The sequence below is a fragment of the Schistocerca piceifrons genome, chromosome 4 (assembly GCF_021461385.2).
Source record: "Schistocerca piceifrons isolate TAMUIC-IGC-003096 chromosome 4, iqSchPice1.1, whole genome shotgun sequence".
NCBI classification, from domain to species: Eukaryota; Metazoa; Arthropoda; class Insecta; order Orthoptera; family Acrididae; genus Schistocerca; species Schistocerca piceifrons.
Window position 1 is genome coordinate 168,521,851 of NC_060141.1, and position 18,106 is coordinate 168,539,956.

General features: G+C 36.9%; 1 protein-coding gene across 5 annotated transcripts in view; it reads right to left on the bottom strand.

Annotated features, from left to right (window-relative positions):
• Positions 1 to 18,106, bottom strand: part of LOC124795006 (MAGUK p55 subfamily member 7) — a 268,265-nt gene that overhangs the window by 196,156 nt on the left and 54,003 nt on the right. For 4 of the 5 annotated variants that reach the window (XM_047258763.1, XM_047258766.1, XM_047258765.1 and 1 more), the window contains exon 5: positions 16,723 to 16,752. The exons of the other annotated variant lie outside the window; for it this stretch is intronic. In XM_047258763.1, coding sequence (XP_047114719.1) covers positions 16,723 to 16,752 — 30 coding nt within the window. The remainder of the gene's footprint in view (positions 1 to 16,722; positions 16,753 to 18,106) is intronic. 5 annotated transcript variants of the gene reach the window in all.

Consider the following 18,106-nt stretch of genomic DNA (forward strand, 5'->3'; position numbering starts at 1 on the left):
GTTCATGACAGGTGCGTACATGGAACATCGCTGTCATATGACGCTACAACAACAAGAAAAATCAGCAGTAGCAGAACATTGCTTAAACAAGGTATGCGGAATGAAATTTGCCAAGACTATGATGGTTGCCAACACTTCTGATTTTTGGGACAGCGTTTATAAAGAGGCAATTGAAATTAGATCTGAAGACAATTTGATTAATAGAGGCAATGACTTTCCTCTTAGTGCAGGATGTGCAACCCTGTACTTGCCCACATTGAAACAGGAAGTCCTTTGGTGCAGCCAGTCCAAGTGTGAAAATAGTCTACGAGTGCAATATATCATTGCCACCAGTGTTCTACTAAGGGTGGCACCACTTGCCCAGTCAGTTCTGGAGAGCAGCTACTATGATGTTTGGTACATGAGCCACACTCGGTACAGAGGGCTATATAGGATCTGCAGGCTAGGCACAAGTTTTCAGTGGGACTCAGCAGCAGCAGCATTCTCCCGAAGGTGGCAAACAGTTTGATTACCAAAATATTGAATCAAACACTAGGAAATCCAGGATGGAATGTAACAATTAACAATTAAAATATTGAATCAAGTTGATTTTAGGATATGGCAGCAATCCAAGGACATTTCCAAGTCACATTAATGCTAAAATGCTGCTCCATATTATTAGCTGTAGTTTTGTATCAGCAAAGCTGCATCATTCATTTTTGACGTGTCTCCTGAACTCAATTCAAATGATTAGAGCCTGTATGTTATGAGAGAATAAATTATAATTCACAAAAAAATTTTCTGATTGTTCTGCAAGTCAGACGCAATCACTCAAAATTACTGGGCAAGGTCTCAATGTGAGTGCAACTGATGTCTCCATATCATACATAAATAACAAAGCCAGTATGTTACACTCACTCGCCCAAGCTTCTAATTATCAAATGGAACTGGTAGACAGCTGTTGCAAGGTTTGGGGAAGGGGGCCCCATAAATGAGAGCACTGTACTGAATTCTTAGTCATGGACACAGAGTTAGCTGTGGTATTTGTGAAGACTGCTGCACTTAAAATACAATCGTGAGGGACACCATTCTCTCATTCTAATACAAGTATCACTAACTGCACCAGCACTATCCACCTACAGTTAGTTAGACAGGAAACACTATCACAAAATTTTGAGTGGAATATTAAAATCATGTGAATCTTTCCTATGTGATATAATGATTTAAGTCTTGGCCACATGTCAGTCACAGACAGCAAAAAATATAGTTTCCAACACTTGATTAAAAAGGGGCAGTAAAAATTTCCTCACTGCTGAAACAGAAAGTGCAACTGTCTCTCTTGGCATCTGATAACTTTATAATGGCAAAAAGCTGATCTACTTTAGCAACAGCAATAACATAAGCATGCTGAAATATTATCTGGAGTATGCATCCTGAAGTGCTCTGGATGCTCCTATTACACATTTTAACAGCAACATAGCACCTCCCAGCTGTTCATGTAATCCTTCTTGCAGACTCACATATGACTGTACACTTAATAGAACGTTATAGGGCATTCAGTAACTCTTCTGCAACAAATAATGGCATTTTCCCCTTGTTAACCAAAAAGACTTTCAACATCTGGTCTCTTTCTGAACCTCTGTCTTGCCAAAGACCTGGCCCTGATTAAACAGCAGCACTTTTAATCCCAAGATTGAAATTATCAGTCCACATGAAGATGATATACGCCATCCTCAATTAACCATGCCACATATCACCTCGAAAGGAGGTCACAATTTTGGACAAACTATACGAAGTAGTAGGCACTTTTATGCCAACATGTGATGAGTAGCTTATGAATACAATCACAAATTCAAATACACCTTTGACGAAAGACATGTTATGTATGGAGCAGAGTACAATTTCAGTACACCACAATAACTAAAATGAAGGACTACTCTCATGTCAGAGTTTAGAATAGAGCTTCAAAGTTGATATCAACTGCAAGAGTATGAATCCTCTGGCATCAAAGTCCATGGAAGACTTGGAGAATGGTCAATGAGTTACATGTAGGTATGGCACTGGTGAAGACCAATATAGCAAGATGAGGGTGACATCCTTCGTGACTGTAGTCGGGTCCAAGACATGTTACATATTTTGGGTCTGTTTCTCTGTTCCAGAGTACACTTGAAGATCTAAGGAAACCAAATAAATGTGCCTATAATATAGCTCCATATTGGGCTGAAAACAGATGAAAGGTTAACAATTTCTGAACACAAAGAAACAGAAAGATAAAAAAGGGATACCAATGGGGGACAGGCTGTGTGACTGATGTAGGCACGAAAGGAAGGAAAGTTTGAAGTACAATGTTCCATTCATGATAAAAGTCAGTTGACAGAGCACATGCTTGAACCAGTAAAGGATGGCAGAGAAAATCAGATTTGGTCATTCGAAAAGAATCATCACAATACTTGAATAAATTGAGTTAGGGAAACAATGAAAAATTTAACTTTAGGCTCAGTAATTCAGTGTTTTTAAGTGCCAGACTATGGATTCAAAGGTCTGGGGTTCAATTCCCAGTCAGACCTACAATTTTTATGTCACTTATCACTTCTTTCATCTCTTGCAATATTTGTTAGTAAATGTTGAGTCGTTCCATGGTTCAGAGCCCACATTTAATGGTAGGTCCCATATAACTGTCTGGGTAAGTTCGGAGAAAGACAAGGACACACCAACTGCAATAAGACCTTGCCTAGTAAATCATTGTGATGTTCATATCAACTTGAAGACAACTTTACATTATGGAGAACTTAACTCAGACTGGTCAGACAGAGATTCAAATGCTGTAGCTCTTGCATGTAAGTAATATGCCTTAAACATTGTGCCACCTTTATTGGTGCGTTAGTGACTTTGTAAATTGAGTTCAAAGCAGGATTTGCTAATTCTAGGATGATATTGTGATACCTACAAATAACTGATTGATCTAGTTTGCTCTGCTGAATTCCTATTTTGGTCAGTTCCTTCAAAGTACTACTCAAATCAACAGTGCTCACAGACAGAGAAGTTTTCACAGGAGAGGATATCATCAACCACATTCCACTAAGCAGTGTCTCTGATGGTCAAAGAGAATAAAAAAGCCTGATTACCAACCCCATAGTTATGTTGAAATGTGTGTGTTGCCATGTATTCAACACATACAAATGTTCTCGTTACCTAGTTGGGGTTGGTGGACTAGTGGTAAAATGCATGCCTGGAAACCGAAAGGTTGCAGGATCGATTCCTGGCCAGAACCCAGAATATTCCATCTGTATTTAACCTAGCATTCACCTCTCCATCCTGTGAAGATTTGCCAGAAATGGCACATGGTTCAGATTCTACATAAATATGCAGAAGCCTATTCACCAGTCAGATTACTGAGGATTAGGGATACGCAATTTGCCAAAGTGGTGTCCAACTGAAAGACTTGTACCATGTCATGAAAGCATACGGACTTATTAATTTGGTTATCTGAAGCTCTCAACAACACAGTCTTCAGGTATTTAATAGTAGTGGTCACTACAAGCCTCATTATATGCAGTTTCATGAATGGCCATGTATCTTGAGGAATACATACAATTATAAAAGGAAAGCAACTGCTTATCTGTAGCCGACTGAAGTGTGGCACATAGAAACACACAACAGAAACCTATTTAAAGCTTTCAAGCTCTTGTTCTTTCTCTTGTAGAAGTACATACATTCACATGCACAACCTCACAGACACCCAAATGCACACACCTGCAGCCACAGCAAGGCTTACTGTAGACTGGCCACAGGCATGTGCAGTTGGGCATCTGTGTAGCTGTGTATGTGTGAATGTATGTAAGTCTACTAAAAAAATAAAAAATAAAAAATAAAATAAAAAAAAGAGCAAGAGCCAGCACACTAGCATAAATAGTTTCCTGTTGCACGTTTCTATGCACCACATATCAGCCAGATATAGGTGAGACATTTTATGTATTATTACATCCAGGAAATTACATTGTTGTTATCTTGAGAAATATTTATTTTAGGATACATGCACGTTAGCACAGCAATAACTGGTAATAGTGTGGTGAGAGGAATAGATAACGGACTAATATGTATTATTAGTAAGACAGTCATTCCACTTTTAGCTCCTTCCCGTAAACACCATACTTTCTACAGTGGCTGTGACATTACAGCATAGAAGCGTAAGCATTTTTCAAATAGGTATCTTACGAGTACAAATACAAACTTCTACCCTTTTCTCCAAATGTACTCAGAACCCGTGTGTGTCATAATTGATTAGAATTAAGAAGCAGTGAAATTAGTGAGATTTGGCCATCTTCTTCCCTTTTTTCGCCACTGAGATGAAAAGCTTATGATGGCCGTGGGTTACTCGACAGTTTGTGTGGTTCCTTAGGCAGAGCTCACAGTCCTTGTTTCAAAAGCAGAATCTTCAGACAAAACTAGTGATGTGTAATCTGATGGTTTAGGCTAGATTTCTCAAGTTTTTGTATTTTCTAATAACACATTTGTACTTTGGTAATAATGGTGAAAATTTCACACTTAGAAAAATGCTGACTGATTTACCTTTGTCTGCTGTTTGGGAAGATGTAGTTATTTGTGTACAGGATGTTATCAGCTCTTATAAATTATTGGAAGAACATGATAAGTTTTAATATGGAATTGCAGTAACACCTCTTTTGCTAGTACCATTTACCTGTGACAGTGTAAAGACATTAATTTTTGGAGAGGCTTTCTCAAAGTGAATGAGGTTGTCACTGAAATGCATTGCTTTATGTTATATGTTTTAAATTGTAAGAGATTGCCAGGGGCAGATGTGGACTCTCACCACAATTTTTTGGTTATGAATTGTAGACAAAAACTGAAGAAACTGCAAAAAGGTAGAATTTTAAGGAGACGGGACCTGGATAAACTAAAAGAACCAGAGGTTGTAGAGAGTTTCTGAGGGAGCATTGGGGAATGATGGACAAGAATGTGGGAAAGAAATACTGTAGAAGAAGAATGGGTAGCTTTGAGAGATGAAATAGTTAACGCCATAGAGGATCAAGTAGGTAAAAAGATGAGGTCTACTAGAAATCCTATATTGAATTTAATTGATGACAGGAGAAAATATAAAAATGCAGTAAATGAAGCAGGCAAAAAGGAATACAAATGTTTCAAAATGAGATCGACAGGAAGAGCAAAATGGCTAAGCAGGGATGGCTAGAGGGCAAATGTACGAATGTAGAGGCATATATCACTAGGGGTGAGATAGATAATGCCTACAGGAAAATTAAAGAGACCTTTGGAGAAAAGGGAACACTTGTATGAATATCAAGAGCTCATACGGGAAACCAGTTCTAAGCAAAGAAGGAAAAGCAGAAAAGCAAAGAAGGAAAAGCAGAAAAGTGGAAGGAGTACGTAGAGGATTTATACAAGGACGCTGTACTGGAGGGCAATGTTATGGAAATGGAAGCGGACATAGATGAAGATGAAACGGGAGATAGGATACTGCATGACAAGTTTGACTGAGCACTAAAAGACCTAAGTCGAAACAAGGCCCCGGGAGTAGACAACATTCCATTAGGACAACTGATAGCCTTGGGAGAGCCAGCCCTGACAAAACTCTACCATCTGATGAGCAAGATGTATGAGACCAGCAAAATACCCTCAGTCTTCAAGAAGAATATAATAATTCCAATCCCAAAGAAAGCAGGTGTTGACAGATGTGAAAATTACCAAACTATCAGTTTAATAAGTCATTGCTGCAAAATACTAACACAAATTCTTTACAGACGAATGGAAAAACTGCTAGAAGCTGACCTCGGGGAGGACCAGTTTGGATTCCGTAGCAATGTTGGAACACATGAGGCAATACTGACCCTGTGACTTATCTTAGAAGATAGATTAAGGAAAGGCAAACTTATGTTTCTAGCATTTGCAGACTTAGAGAAAGCTTTTTACAATGTTGACTGGAATATTCTCGTTCAAATTCTGGAAGTGTTAGAGCTCAAATACCATGAATGAAAGGCTATTTACAATTTGTGCAGAAACCAGATGGCAGTTATAAGAGCTGAGGGGCATGAAAGGGAAGCAGTGGTTGAGAAGGGAGTGAGAAATGGTTGTAGCCTATCCCCGATGTTATTCAATCTGTATACTGAGCAAGCAGTAAAGGAAACAAAAGAAAAATTTGGAGTAGGAATTAAAATCTACAGAGGAAAAATAAAAAATTTGAGGTTTGCCAATTACACTGTAATTCTGTCAAGAGACAGCTAAGGACTTGGAAGAGCAGTTGAACAGAATGGCCAGTGTCTTGAAAGGAGGATATAAGATGAAGATCAACAAAAGCAAAACGAGGATAATGGATTGTAATCTAATTAAATCAGGTGATGCTGAGGGAACTGTATGAGGAAATGAGACACTTAAAGTAGTAGGTGTGTTTTGCTATTTGGGGAGCAAAATAACTGTTGATGGTCAAAGTCATTTTGCTGAGTTAAATTAAAGAATCCAATACTACCTTCACATGCCAACTTTCAAAAATTGTAATTGACATAATTATACGATGCATGTCACAGACATATATAAATGCGATCTCAGAAATAACAAAACACAGGTAATGTAGACTCCTTGACTTGGCAGTTGCATGTTCACTCATTATGACAGTTACATCAAACATTGTCAAGAATTTTCTCTCTTTAAAATTTGACAGCAGTAACACACAGGACAAACAGTGTACTATGTTGTAGGACATACTTTACATCCTGTCGTTTTAACTGACAAGCATGTCATTGCTACGGAAGTGCATAATGTAAGTAGACTTATTTTAGTGCTATACATGTAATTATCTTCTGCAAAAATCTATGCACATACCCTTGTTTGTTCCTCTGTAGCAGATGCCACTGAGGATGGGTTATAAACTGAAAAACCTGTTTTGGCAATTAAAATATTTCTTGAGCAGTTCATGGTGCACAGAAGATGTCTTTTAATAAATATCTGAAAGCTGTGGAGCACCAAACATTCAAGATTTTTACTTCTTGTTCTGTCATTGATCATTAGAAGTAACTGTCATTTGCCTAATAAGTTTATTTTCACATCACCTCTGACTCAAGCAAGTTGCTACAGAAGTATAAAAATCTGGTAAGTATGCACTGTCAACAGCTAAAATCTAATCTATTCTGCTGCCATATGTAGATATCTTCTTCCTCCTACTTTGTCTTATTTGCCAAATGCATACCATGAGTGTGACTGAATCCGTCACACGTTCTTGATGTTTATCACATCATAGAGAAGTTCAAACAGAACACCACTACATTCTCTGTAAAATACTCAAATTACGACTCAGTAATTAAAAACAATAGGTAGTTTGTGCTCATAATCTGCTCTCCAAGCATCATTTGTAGAATAATCTAGATACCTGACTTGTAATGATAGTAAATTACACAACAGTGCAGCAACATTTTCAATCTACCATATACCTACAGAAAGATAAAAAAACACACTGGCAGAATCTGATATCATGCAGGGAAAGGGAACATGTGTTCATGTGAGATTCACTCTAAGACAATTGGAGACTGCAGAGTTAATGCGCTAGAAGCTTTATGTGCTAGGAGCTTGTACAGGTTAAAGACTGGGGTGCATACTCCAAACAGGTCATTCAAATGTCATGTAGGTTGAGGATACATTTGGGAGGTCATAAGAAATATACCTTCAAGACGTTACACAACATTGCTCAATGGATTACTGCTTCTTGAAACTTAATGTAGTGCAAGTTCCAAATAATGATCACTGCAGTGGATATTACAGCTCCTTAGCTTGCCTTAAAGAAGGGTTTCCTTATCACCCCTGTCCCGCCCAGATGTATTAACTGCACCTTGGAGACATAGAAACTCCCATTTCTAGTGAGAGTTTGAGAAGGATGTTTTAATGGCAGTTGCCAGCGATTGTGACCTGTAATTCAGCAGTCTGTATGAATCCAGAAAAAATTAATTAACTCAGAAAGCCTCAAGGTCGATGGAATGTACATTCAGCCATGTCTGTCTTTGAATATGTCATAATTCATTCTGTAAAATGGAGAATTTCTTATTTGCTGCAAAATATCTCCCTGAATCATGAGAGTCATTTCGTTTTGTATTGTTAGTGTCATGCAAGTGTTGCAGCACTTCATACACAATTTCAGTTCCTGTACATTGTTCTTAATCTCGTGGAGAAATGCCCAGCAACCATTTCATGACCTCTCAGTGTGTTTCCTGTTCAACCCAGTGAACTGATAATTACCAGTAAAGAGGTTCTCTTGACTAGTCAAAAAATGTCATGCAATTTGAACGATAAGAGGCATGTTATTTTCATGTTGCTGAATAATTTCAAAAGACTCTATCTGTTTTGAATTTTTCTGTAGCATTTTTACAGTTACAGAAAACGTCTTTAAGAGAAAAATTAACTTTTGAGGCCTATTGTTCCTTTGCAAAAACTTATGACTGGACAGGACAGAATGAAGTTGGAGTTAAAGATGTTTGACAGTGTCTGACAGACAGTAGCTTCAAGGATACAAGAATCTGGTTCAGTTATAAGCAAAAATTTTTGTTAATCAAACAACTAATCACATATTTGATGACATGCAGCGTAAACTTCTAAGTGAGTTTGGGGGGACAGAATCTGCATCCCTCCCCTTCTCCCCCTGGGGCAGCTTAAACAGACTGATATTTTATTGGTGAGGACTGCCTTCTTTTTTTTAAAAAAAAAATAGTATGACCTCAGAAATTTTTAGTTCTTCTGCAGCTCAGCATTCTTAACACTTAAAAAATATAGCAGAGATTGGTTTAAAAATATGATGCACTACAAAAAAGGAATACACAAGATACAAAATAAAGAAATGACTGAAGGAATGAAAAGAGGTTTGTATGAAAAGCTTTCCACAAGATGAGAAGCTGCAGAAAAGTATTCTGTGGGATAGCTATTACATTTATAAACCAAGGAGTAAAATATATAAGTTGCAAAGCAAATACACAGACTGGAAGATGTTACTGCTAACGTATCTTGTTGTAGACACAGTGTGAAAAATGTTGTTGTTGCTACCACTACCACTACTGATAATACTACTACTACTACTACTAATAATAATAATAATAATAATAACAATAAAACCATGTGTCACTTGACATAACTGGAAGCCCAAAAAGATTTTATTAATGTGTCACATAGTGCCATGGTAATGAAATATGTGACACACACCAGGAAATGTACGGTGGAACTGTAGAGTTAGCCTTGGCCACACCAAGAGCTAGATCGCAGATACATTAATGGTGAAGAAAATGGCAGTGAAACACATCAGTCTAACAAATGACGACATCTTAAATTTAGGGCATGCATATGACTGTCTTCAGCCACTATTATTCTATCCAGAGCTTCTCAAATACACAAAGGAAGTTGACATGAGTTAATTCACAGCTGAAAAGTAAAAAGCTGCAGCTGAAAATCAATATTCTTTTATCAGAACCCAGGTTTAATAATTCCTAACATATCAGAAAATACTTTAATTATATACAGATGGTAAAATCATATCCAGGTGACTAGTGCAGACTGACATTGGACTGAAATCAATTTCTATCAAATATGTAACTAGTTCATGGGCTGTGGCACAAAATATGCCCCTACGTATTATTCCATAATGTCTACCTGCAGCCAATATACACCTATCATTTTCTGTAACCAGCATTTCTATCCTATCCTATCCCATCCCATCCCATCCAGATATGTTTACGAATGTTGTACCATTTTTTTCTTCGGATGTATACTGTGTGGCTAAAAGTCATGGTAACCCAGTCAATATGTTGTTGGTCACGGACTTCTGAAGCCCATGTGGTGCATTTCTCTCTCCATACAATCCTGCTGGAAATGGGTTTCTGACATCCCAGATATGACAAACTAATGGCTATCTGATCACCCCTTTTGGTTCTGCAGAGGCAATATGACATATATTAGTTAAACCACTGCAGTAGTTTATGCATGCAGAAACAAATGTCTATCTGATAATGAAGATACACACTACTGACTTTGGAGACTTGAACTGTTGTGTAATTTCTGACATGCTATGACCCATCCATCTTGGACCAATTTGTGTTCAAAGTTGCAGAACTCATGATGTACTGCCATGTTCATCACACACCTTTCTGTAACAGATTGCTCAGATATCCTGTCTGCTCTTGAATGATATGCCACATCTAACTGCAAGATTTGCACATAATAAGTAGCACATCTTTAAATGACACAATCCTTGCTGTGACATTTGGCCACTACTTTATACGTGACGAAAATGTTATTACCAAATCTGCATACTTGTAGTAACATAAGCCAGACAACTCCTTCTCCATTTCAGCAGCATCAGTTAAGAGAAAGCTCAGTGGCTGAAATTTTTCCCCTTTCCTGCTAGTTGGTATCTACATACTCACTGAGAGAGCACACCAGAAGATGATGATGGGCCACAAACTCCATAAAACATTGCACCGAGATAACACTTTTACTCAGCTGATAACCTAGGAGGACTTTTACAGTGAAATTTGTCATAATAGTTTGCATGTACATACATTATCATTACATTTTCTTCTACTGTTGCCTTTGTTCTCTTCTCCCCCACCATAATCAGTTTACTTTTTCAATTTCAACAAACTTATTACCTCCTTTTAGTTGTTATTCATACAGGCTAAACCAAATACACAAAAATTAATGTGCACAAACTGCCACCAAATAAAGATGTCCACTTACCAAACAGAAGAGGGATAGAAACACAAACATGTAAAAAAGTTACTGCCTTTTGGAAGCTGAAGTTATATCACGTGGAAAAAAGAGAGAAAAGGGTTGAAAAAGCCCTATCTTTCCAAAAATTTAACAAGATTATTGAGGAACCCAAGTTAAGGGCACTCAGCAGTGTAGCTGCTGTAAGCAGATATTTTCTCTATTCTTACAAGTGAAAGTACTCATTTTGTGACAACTGATTCACACTCCATTTCATTTTCAAGTTTAAATTCAAACCCTGCGATTCTCCTATTTTGCAAATATGCTTGCACAACTAGATGCTCTTCTCATCAGTGAGTTTGTATTCGTCTTCAAAATTAATTTATGTTGCTAAGGGGGTCTTACATGTTGTTGGTTATGAAATAAGTGACCTTTGTTTGTTTCAACTGTATCCTATAATTTTGGGGACAATGATTGAAATCATTTACTAACTTTATAGTTTGACAAAGGGGTACAACAGTGGTATCTCCTTAATGGGGGTAAGCAAGCAGTGTGGAGCTTCGAAGCATATTCCAAGTTTATTCTTGATGGAACATATAATTTTACAACTGACTTATTTCAAACAACTACATTCTGGCTTGGCAAACTATCCCCCTCCTGCGAGCCATTAACAAGTTACAGGAGTAAAAATCCTGCAATGGTGACACTACAAATCCAAACCATTTCAAGTTTCAGTTCAATGCCATTCTATTCATAAGTTGCAGTGCTGCAAAAATATCTGACTAAACATTCAGTACCATACACCTTTATCCCTTTATCTTCTTGATTATTTGACACTTATTTACTGTTTATCTTATTTTTGTTGCACCATTCAGTCCGAAAATTGGTTTGCTGCAGCTCTCCATGCTAGTCTATTCTGCATAAATCTCTTCATCTCTCTGTAACTACTGAAACCTACATTCACTTAAAACTCTCTACCCCAGTCAAGCCTAGTCCTCCCTCTAAAATTTTTGCCCCCATACTTCCCTCCATTACCGAATTTACTATTCCCTCATGTCTTCATGTCTTCCATCAACTGATCCCTTCCTTTAGTCACGTTGTGCCATAAATTTCTTCCTCCCCACTTCAATTCAGCACCTTCTCATTATTAATCTGATCTATGCATCCAGGCTTCAGCATCCTTCTATAACAAAAAGCTTCTACTTTCCTCTTGTCTGAACTGTTTACCACATACGTTTCATTTCCATGCGAGGCCACAAGCCAGAAATACCTTCAGAAAAACTTCCTAAAAGTTAAATTTATATTTAATGTTAACAAAGTTCTCTTTCTCAAAACTGCTTTTCTTGCTGTTGCCAGTCTGCATTTTATATCCTCTCTACTTCGGCCGTTGTTCATTTATTTTGCTGGGTAAATAACAAAACTCGACCACTAGTTTTGGTGTCTCATTTCCTAATCTATTCCCTCAGACTGCCTGATTTAATCAGACTACATTCAACTATCCTTGTTTTACATTTATTAATGCTTATCTTGTAACTTATTTTCAAGACACTATCCATTCCACTCTATTGATCTTCCAAGTCCTTTGCCGCTTCTTCAAGAATTACATCATCAATGGCAAATATCAAAATTGCTATTTCTTGTCCACGAACTTTAATTCCCTTTCTGAATTGCTCCTTGGTTTCCTTCGCAACTCACAGGATGTACAGAACGAATAACATCGGTGATATGCTACAAACCTACCTCATTCACTTTCAACTATTGTTTCCTTTTAATGCGTTTTGACTCTTACAACTCCATAACTTTGACCTAAGAACAATAACTCACAAGGAAGCAGGCAGTAGTTTTGGTTGAGATCAGCAATGCATATATGTGTGTGTAGGGGGAAGAGGAGTAGAGTAATGAACTCCTTAGAGCCCTCCCGTCCCCATGATCTGTCCTTGGTCCACTGCTGCACTTGTCACTTAAAACATGTAAGTTTGCTGATGACACAAGACAGTGACACACAAACAACATTCCACCAATCTAGAGACTGATGCCAACAAATTACTCTCAGGAGTCTTAACTGATTCTAAGTAAACTCACTGTCTATTAACCTAAGCATAACTAACTATATCCAGTTCAGCTCTGACCACAAAATCACACAGAAGGTACCTATTGTACAAGACAGCTAGCAAATACAAAGGATGTACCGCACCAAATTCTTAGGCCTCCATATACACAGAGCAGGGTTAGAATGGATCATTGTATCCTCAAGACCACAAAAAAGTTGCCCACAGCTATCTTTGCCATTAGGAATTATTTTTTGGGGCAATTCCCCACATTAACGAAAATTTTCATTCCCAAGGAAAAAGGTTGTCCAACTTACATGCAGAATTTCCCCAAGAACCTGTTGTTGCAATCTTTTTACGAAACTTGAAGTACTTCTCAAAATATTTATTCTATTACGAGTTTCATGGTTGATAAAACTGCCCACTATGGAACCAATGAAATGTACCATGATCAAAATACAAGATTATGATTTCATCACAACCATGTACCTTATTCCAGTATTAAAATATCTAATTCACTGCTAAATAACATCAAAGTTACACGTAGTAGTAGCATATTATTTAAAAAATAAAGATACACTTACTTGATAAAACTTTTTGTTCCTCAGAAGAATTTTTTAACAAAGACACATAGATTGTTTATGCATATATTTTTATTGTTTGTTTGTTATGTACTGCTGGTCAACATGTGCTAATTCTTACACACATCATCAGATGGAAATGAAATTTATCAGATACAATGATACAGATGAGAGATTCAATTGATCCCAAAATCAAGACACATAAACAAATACAGTGAGTACAAGTAGACAAATACAGTGCACATCAATAATGCATTGGACCATCTTCAGCTGCAATGCATACCACAACATCACACTGAGTCGTTTCAATGTCTGATATTGTCCTGAGGCAGAATGGCCCACAAATATCAAATAGCTACCTCCCAATCATGTACAGCTTGACATGACAGTATCTGTCATTTCAGTTAATCCCACATATGCTCTATAGGGGACATGTCCAGCGAGCAGGCTAACCATGAAAGAATCAGGAAATGGCATAGGAGGTCTTGAGAAACTCGAGCTTTGTGTGCGTGAGTATTATCTTGCTGAAAAAGTGCCCCTAGTAGCCCATGTCAGAAGGATACCACATGCGGTAGAAGTATGTCATCGACATAATGCTACCCCATTATTGTAGTCTACAGTCCCCCAGACTATTATGCCAGTTGTGTGAGTGGTGTGGAATGTGACAGCATAGGTGAAACTGTACCATTCACCACGCTTCCATGTCATCTGTATGCTTTCATCATCCATCCTCAAAATGAATCAGGATTCATCACTAAACACAACATTTTGCCGATCTGTGGCAGTCCACATATTCTGACTTGGCACCACTGTATATGGAGTCACTAATCTTTCTGTTAATGGCAGTACACTAAAAGAGCAGCTGGATTGCACATTTGCATACACAAGGTGTCTGGAAATGGTTTGTGGAACAATTTAAACCCGTACATTTGCTTGTATCATGAAGCAAGTCAGTGTAGGATCCACGATAGTTTGTGGCATGATCCTTCGATCATCTTGCCTCATTATCTTCCTGGTCGTGTCAGACCCGGTAAGTTGCATGTGGGTGCCATCTTGCATCCAGTGCTCCTAATGTCAGCTGACACCCTGAAGCCACATATGTCGTATCGATCAGCCCGCTGTTTTCGTGCTGATCATTGGACTCCTCTAAAACTGACTTAGCTATGAGAAATGTTGTCTAACACATCAAATGGCATTCTGCGACTACTAATGTCCTCCTCAATTTGAAATGTGATCATCAAGTATGTGATTCATCCACTATTCGCTGTTGAAGTGCGCGACTGCAGTGCAACTGCAGGGTTTGTGGACATGCACAATGACACCAAACCTGGATCATTTGTATATAGGATCTCACTTCACTTATTTGCAAAGTTTCATGTTTGTACCTTTCTGCCCACTGGATGCACTATTTTCAATGTTCCTGAGTGTATTTTCGTGCAACTCTTGTTTGTAAATTAACTGTACTTCCCCTCATTACATGTTCTATGTAATTACCATTTTCATATTTTTTTACTTGTTCAATATCCTTGTGTCCCATAAGTATAAAAGTACCTATGGAATATGTATACAAATAAAAATAAAATAAAAATATCAAGTTCATACCACTCTGAATATCAACCCCGTGATATTTCTGAGCTCTGCAGTCACAACACACCATTTTAAGTGCAGAGATTTCTGATGCAATACTGAGATGAAGATGAAGGTTTTATCCAAAGATAAATAAACAGCAATCACATAGAAACAACAAAACTATGGAAATTTTAATAAGAGCGCCCAGAGTAATATTTTCTGAGACATAACACAAATAAATAATAAATTCTTACTGGTTACTGAATGTAGCTTCCAACATGGTGGCAGATGGGCTGAGTGGTGATCAGTTTACAATCTACTTAACTTGCAAGCTGTGAGAAATATAGTAGTCCATTTCATCTGTTACAAGCTCACAGGATCGCATTCCAATATAGCAACCAAACACAAACAAAAATCTCACTGTTAGTGAGGATTGTGACAGGTTTATCTAGGCCTCCTTAAGAGTATCACACATATTTTGCTACATAATTAATGCACTCAAAATGATTTTCAAATTTAAATAAAGTAAAATCATAGGGCATATTGCACTGTTTTTCAATAGACTTAGCTCAAAGGTGATGCACAACTATGCAATGGGATGACTTCTTAGGTCTAATTTACACTTATACTTCAATACTTCTGATCAATAATAATAATAATAATAATAATAATAATAATAATAACAACAATAACAAAGACGTTTATCAAAAGACAGACTGACTATTAGACACAAAGAGGAAGAGAACAGCTGTATTTTTATGGACAGCTAAAAAGGCTAGATGAAAAAAATACCAAAGAGAATTTTCAAGCTTTTTGACAGAAACCCAAAAACATCAATGACATGGACCAAAGAATTTACGAAGACCTGTGGGAAATGGAAACAAGAGAGGAAGCAATAGGAGAAAGAGAAACATTCTGAGCAAAAGTAAGAAGTTTCTAGGGCTTCCAGGACAATACAAAGAAAAAGACAGGTGCAATAATGATAGAAGAAAGAAAGGGGAAAAGAAAGAAAACTTAAGTTATTTCATGTGGTCCTTCGTAGGCCAAACCAATTTCAAAAATTAAAAAATAAAACAGTAACAAGTTTGAAAGCTATTAAAATCCACGCCCAATATCAACTTTATAAATGTCCAATTACATGATTTTATTGGCCACCTCACCATATAACTATGCTTATCAGCCTGATTACTAAAAACATCTAGGTATATGTTGACAAATATTTCTTGCAAATGTCAAAAAAGCCAAATTTCAACATTGCACTCTGTTTTAAAAGAATTAGTGTAACAGACATAATGTAACTCTTCAGCAAATAAAACTTCACTGATGAATTAATGCAACAAAAATTAGTACAAATGAAAGAATATCATCATCCTCTCTGTTCCCTTTAACAACTGCACTAGCGCCATTGACCCTTTGTATATAATTCATTAATATCTACGAATTTCTGATAATCACTAACAGTTTCTTCCAGGCAATAAACATGCAAACTATCTGTTCCTTAGTGTGTGATGAATTTTAATATTAGTATGTCTTCTGCTTATGTTTTCAAACAGTTTTTAATGCATATGGATCAGTGCGTTGTGCAGAAAATTACATGCAAGCACATAGACAAACCCCTGAATATTTGTCAATGATAAGTATCACGCATTACTTGTTAATTAGGTTTCTTCCACATGGTAAAGGCAAAACACAATGCAACAAAAATATTTTACAGGGCTTGGGGTTAACTACAATAATAAAATTCTAAACATTTTAAACTTTCTCCAAGGATACAAGGAAGCCAAAGAAAGTAAAGGAGTACTTTAGTATTAAGGCAGAAACACGCAAACACTTACCACAATAGGCTCAACGCTTTGGGCACCACTCTGAGGAAGCAAGTCAATGAAAGAATACACAATGACAGATACCTCTTACAAAGCAATGAAAAAATAAACTTATTTCTATGCTAAATAAAATACATATGTACATATAAATAATTAAGTATAGTTTAATATTTACAATTGCTGAGAAGCAATGACACATCTCAGTAAATGAGAATAACATGAAATAAAAGTTAAGCTTTTATTCTTTCCCACAGCGGGATTAATTACACATAATAAAAATCACAGATTTTCAATAGTAGAGGGAAAAAATTTTCCTTATGATTAAGCTGATAAATAAAAATCAAATTAAATTCTAGTACATATGACCTGCTTTCTTGTGTTTCCTATACATGGGAGAGTGAGATTTTGTTTTTTATATCAGAGTACTTTATGACCTATTTCTGCAGCTCATCAAACATAAGTTAAACAGATACATAATGAACACTGAAAGAAATTCAGTATTACAATGTGGCACTTCCTATAATCACATAGATGTATTACATTTATCTGTACGACCTTCTGGAATAACATTCTGTTGCTTTTGAAACAATGGAAAGTCGGGCTGGAATATCAACAGTATTATGATACAAACCAGATAGACTGCCACTCACCGTAAAGCTGACATCTTAAATTGCAGACAGGCACAACAAAAAGGCTGTCACACAATGAGCTTTTGGGCAAAGCCTTCCCCAGAAAAGAAAACAAACACACACTTCACACACGCAAGCGCATCTCATATGCACATGATCACTATCTCTGGCCACAGTGACGAGAAGTGTGAAGAGTGTGTTTTCTTTCCTGAAGAAAGTCTTTTTATTGTCCCTGTCTGCAATTCAACATGTCATCCTTATGGTGAGTGGCAATCTACCCTTTCAACTATAGTGTTTCTGTTGCTTTCAGTTATTTCTTTGTGTCTCCCTTTTTAACAAAAAGCTAAAGAAGAAGTGAGAGAGCTACAAACAGGAAATATATCTTCAGCCATGCATATGACAGTTAAAAAGTTGTTTCACAATTGAAGCGGTCTCATTTTTTCATAAGTGAAGTTAACTCGTCATATGGTCTTTATTCGTTAAAATTATAAAAAACTGAATATGCCATGATGAAAATGAGTCAACAACATACCTCAATCTGGGACACTGTCCTTTTCACCATCAAACTTAGTGATGGAAGAACAAAAAATGAAAATATCAAAACATTTCAAAACAAAATTCAACATAAAGCCCAAACGAATTAACTTTCAAGAAGGAAAGCATTTCCATAATTGTTCCAACTAAATGATTTCAACATGGTGCTTGCATAGGTACTTGAATAAAAATAAAGCAATTCTGAGTCGTTGGAGAATCATATGAGGTAACTA